Source organism: Nansenia antarctica (genome assembly GCF_963989245.1).
Source record: "Nansenia antarctica genome assembly, chromosome: 3".
Taxonomy (NCBI): domain Eukaryota; kingdom Metazoa; phylum Chordata; class Actinopteri; order Argentiniformes; family Microstomatidae; genus Nansenia; species Nansenia antarctica.
In genome coordinates this window covers 33392922-33394314 of record NC_137688.1, presented here as the reverse complement: position 1 = coordinate 33394314, position 1393 = coordinate 33392922, and the positions used below count along the sequence as shown (strand labels likewise).

Here is a 1393-nt window from a genome sequence, read left to right as displayed (position 1 = left end):
TCCAGGGGGAAGGGGAGGGAGGGGGAGGAGAACATAAGACCCAGTCTCTCTAAGTCTCCTGGACAAGGGTAGGGAGGGGGAGGAGAACACTCAGGTCCAGTCACCAAGCCTGCTGCAATGACAGGCTATACACCCATTCAATAACAGCCTCCCACTCCAGTACATTCTACCCATGCTCAAATCCTGCCGACTACGCCACAATTAGGACCATGGCCACAGGGGGGTGCTACTGAGCATGGGTAGAGTTTAAACCACAGAAAAGTGGAGAGGACACCGACCATTTTCATTTTCTATGGATTATTTACCACAAGTAAAACAACAACTATTTATCACGTTAAGAACCACGTTGAACCACCTCTGGGTTCACATAGAGAGAGCGGCCGTCTTATCCGCTGAGGTTCCTGGACAGACCGAAGACGTTCCTCAGACTGTAGCAGCAGATGATCTCCTTAAATGTCTTCCTCATCTCCTGGCTGCGGAAGGCGTAGATCAGCGGGTCGATCACAGAGTTGCACATGATGAGGATGAGGTACATGTTGAAGTGCGACATGAAGCAGACGCAGTACAGGTTCCTAGGACAGGAGATCATGAGGATGAGGTGGAGGAAGAAGGGCGCCCAGCACACGATGAAGATGCCCAGGAGGATGGTGAGGGTGATGGCGCCCTTCATGCTGGCGCGCTGGTGGATGGAGTTGTAGCCGGGCAGCGCTGCGATACGCTTGACGTGCGACCGCGCCAGCATGAACATGTGACTGTAGAGAGACGCCATCAGGACCAGCATGGTGAAGAACATGGACACCAGGCACACGATGACCGGCGTGGTGTCGGAGTAGACGATGAAGACGATGCCGCAGCCCGTGCAGAAGGTCCAGATGGCGGCGATGATGAAGGTGGCGCGCCGCAGGGTCATGATGTTGTGGTAGCGCAGCGCATAGAAGATGGTCACGTAGCGGTCCACGGCGATGGCCAGCAGGCTACACATGGACGCCACCACGGAGATGCAGATCATGGAGTCGAACACGTTGTCCATCTGGCGGATGAAGTGGTCGTCGAACACCAGCTGGCGGTTGTTGAGGAGGTAGATGACGATGGTCTCCCAGGCGTTGGAGACGCTCACCAGCATGTCCGCCACGGCCAGGCTGCACACGAAGAAGTACATGGGCGAGTGGAGGTTCTTGTTCTTGACGATGGCGCAGATCACCAGGATGTTCTCCAGCAGGCTGATGATGCCCAGGATGAGGAAGACCTCCGTGGCGATGTTCAGCTGCTCGCAGGCCTTGGGCTTGGAGGGGAGCGGCGACCCCGTGAAGTTGAGGGAGTCGTACGGCGAGCTGGAGTTGGAGAACGACGCCCACGAGGGCATGGGGAAGGTGGGCGTCTCGCTGGAGTTCAT

At 56.5% G+C, this 1393-nt stretch overlaps 1 protein-coding gene across 1 annotated transcript; it reads right to left on the bottom strand.

Annotated features, from left to right (window-relative positions):
- Positions 1-385: 385 nt before the first annotated feature.
- Positions 386-1393, bottom strand: LOC308154005 (melanocortin receptor 5-like; the record flags this gene model as incomplete). Its single annotated transcript, XM_080527185.1, has 1 exon — positions 386-1393. One exon carries the CDS (start codon positions 1391-1393, stop codon positions 386-388), a length of 1008 nt encoding a protein of 335 aa, XP_080383311.1.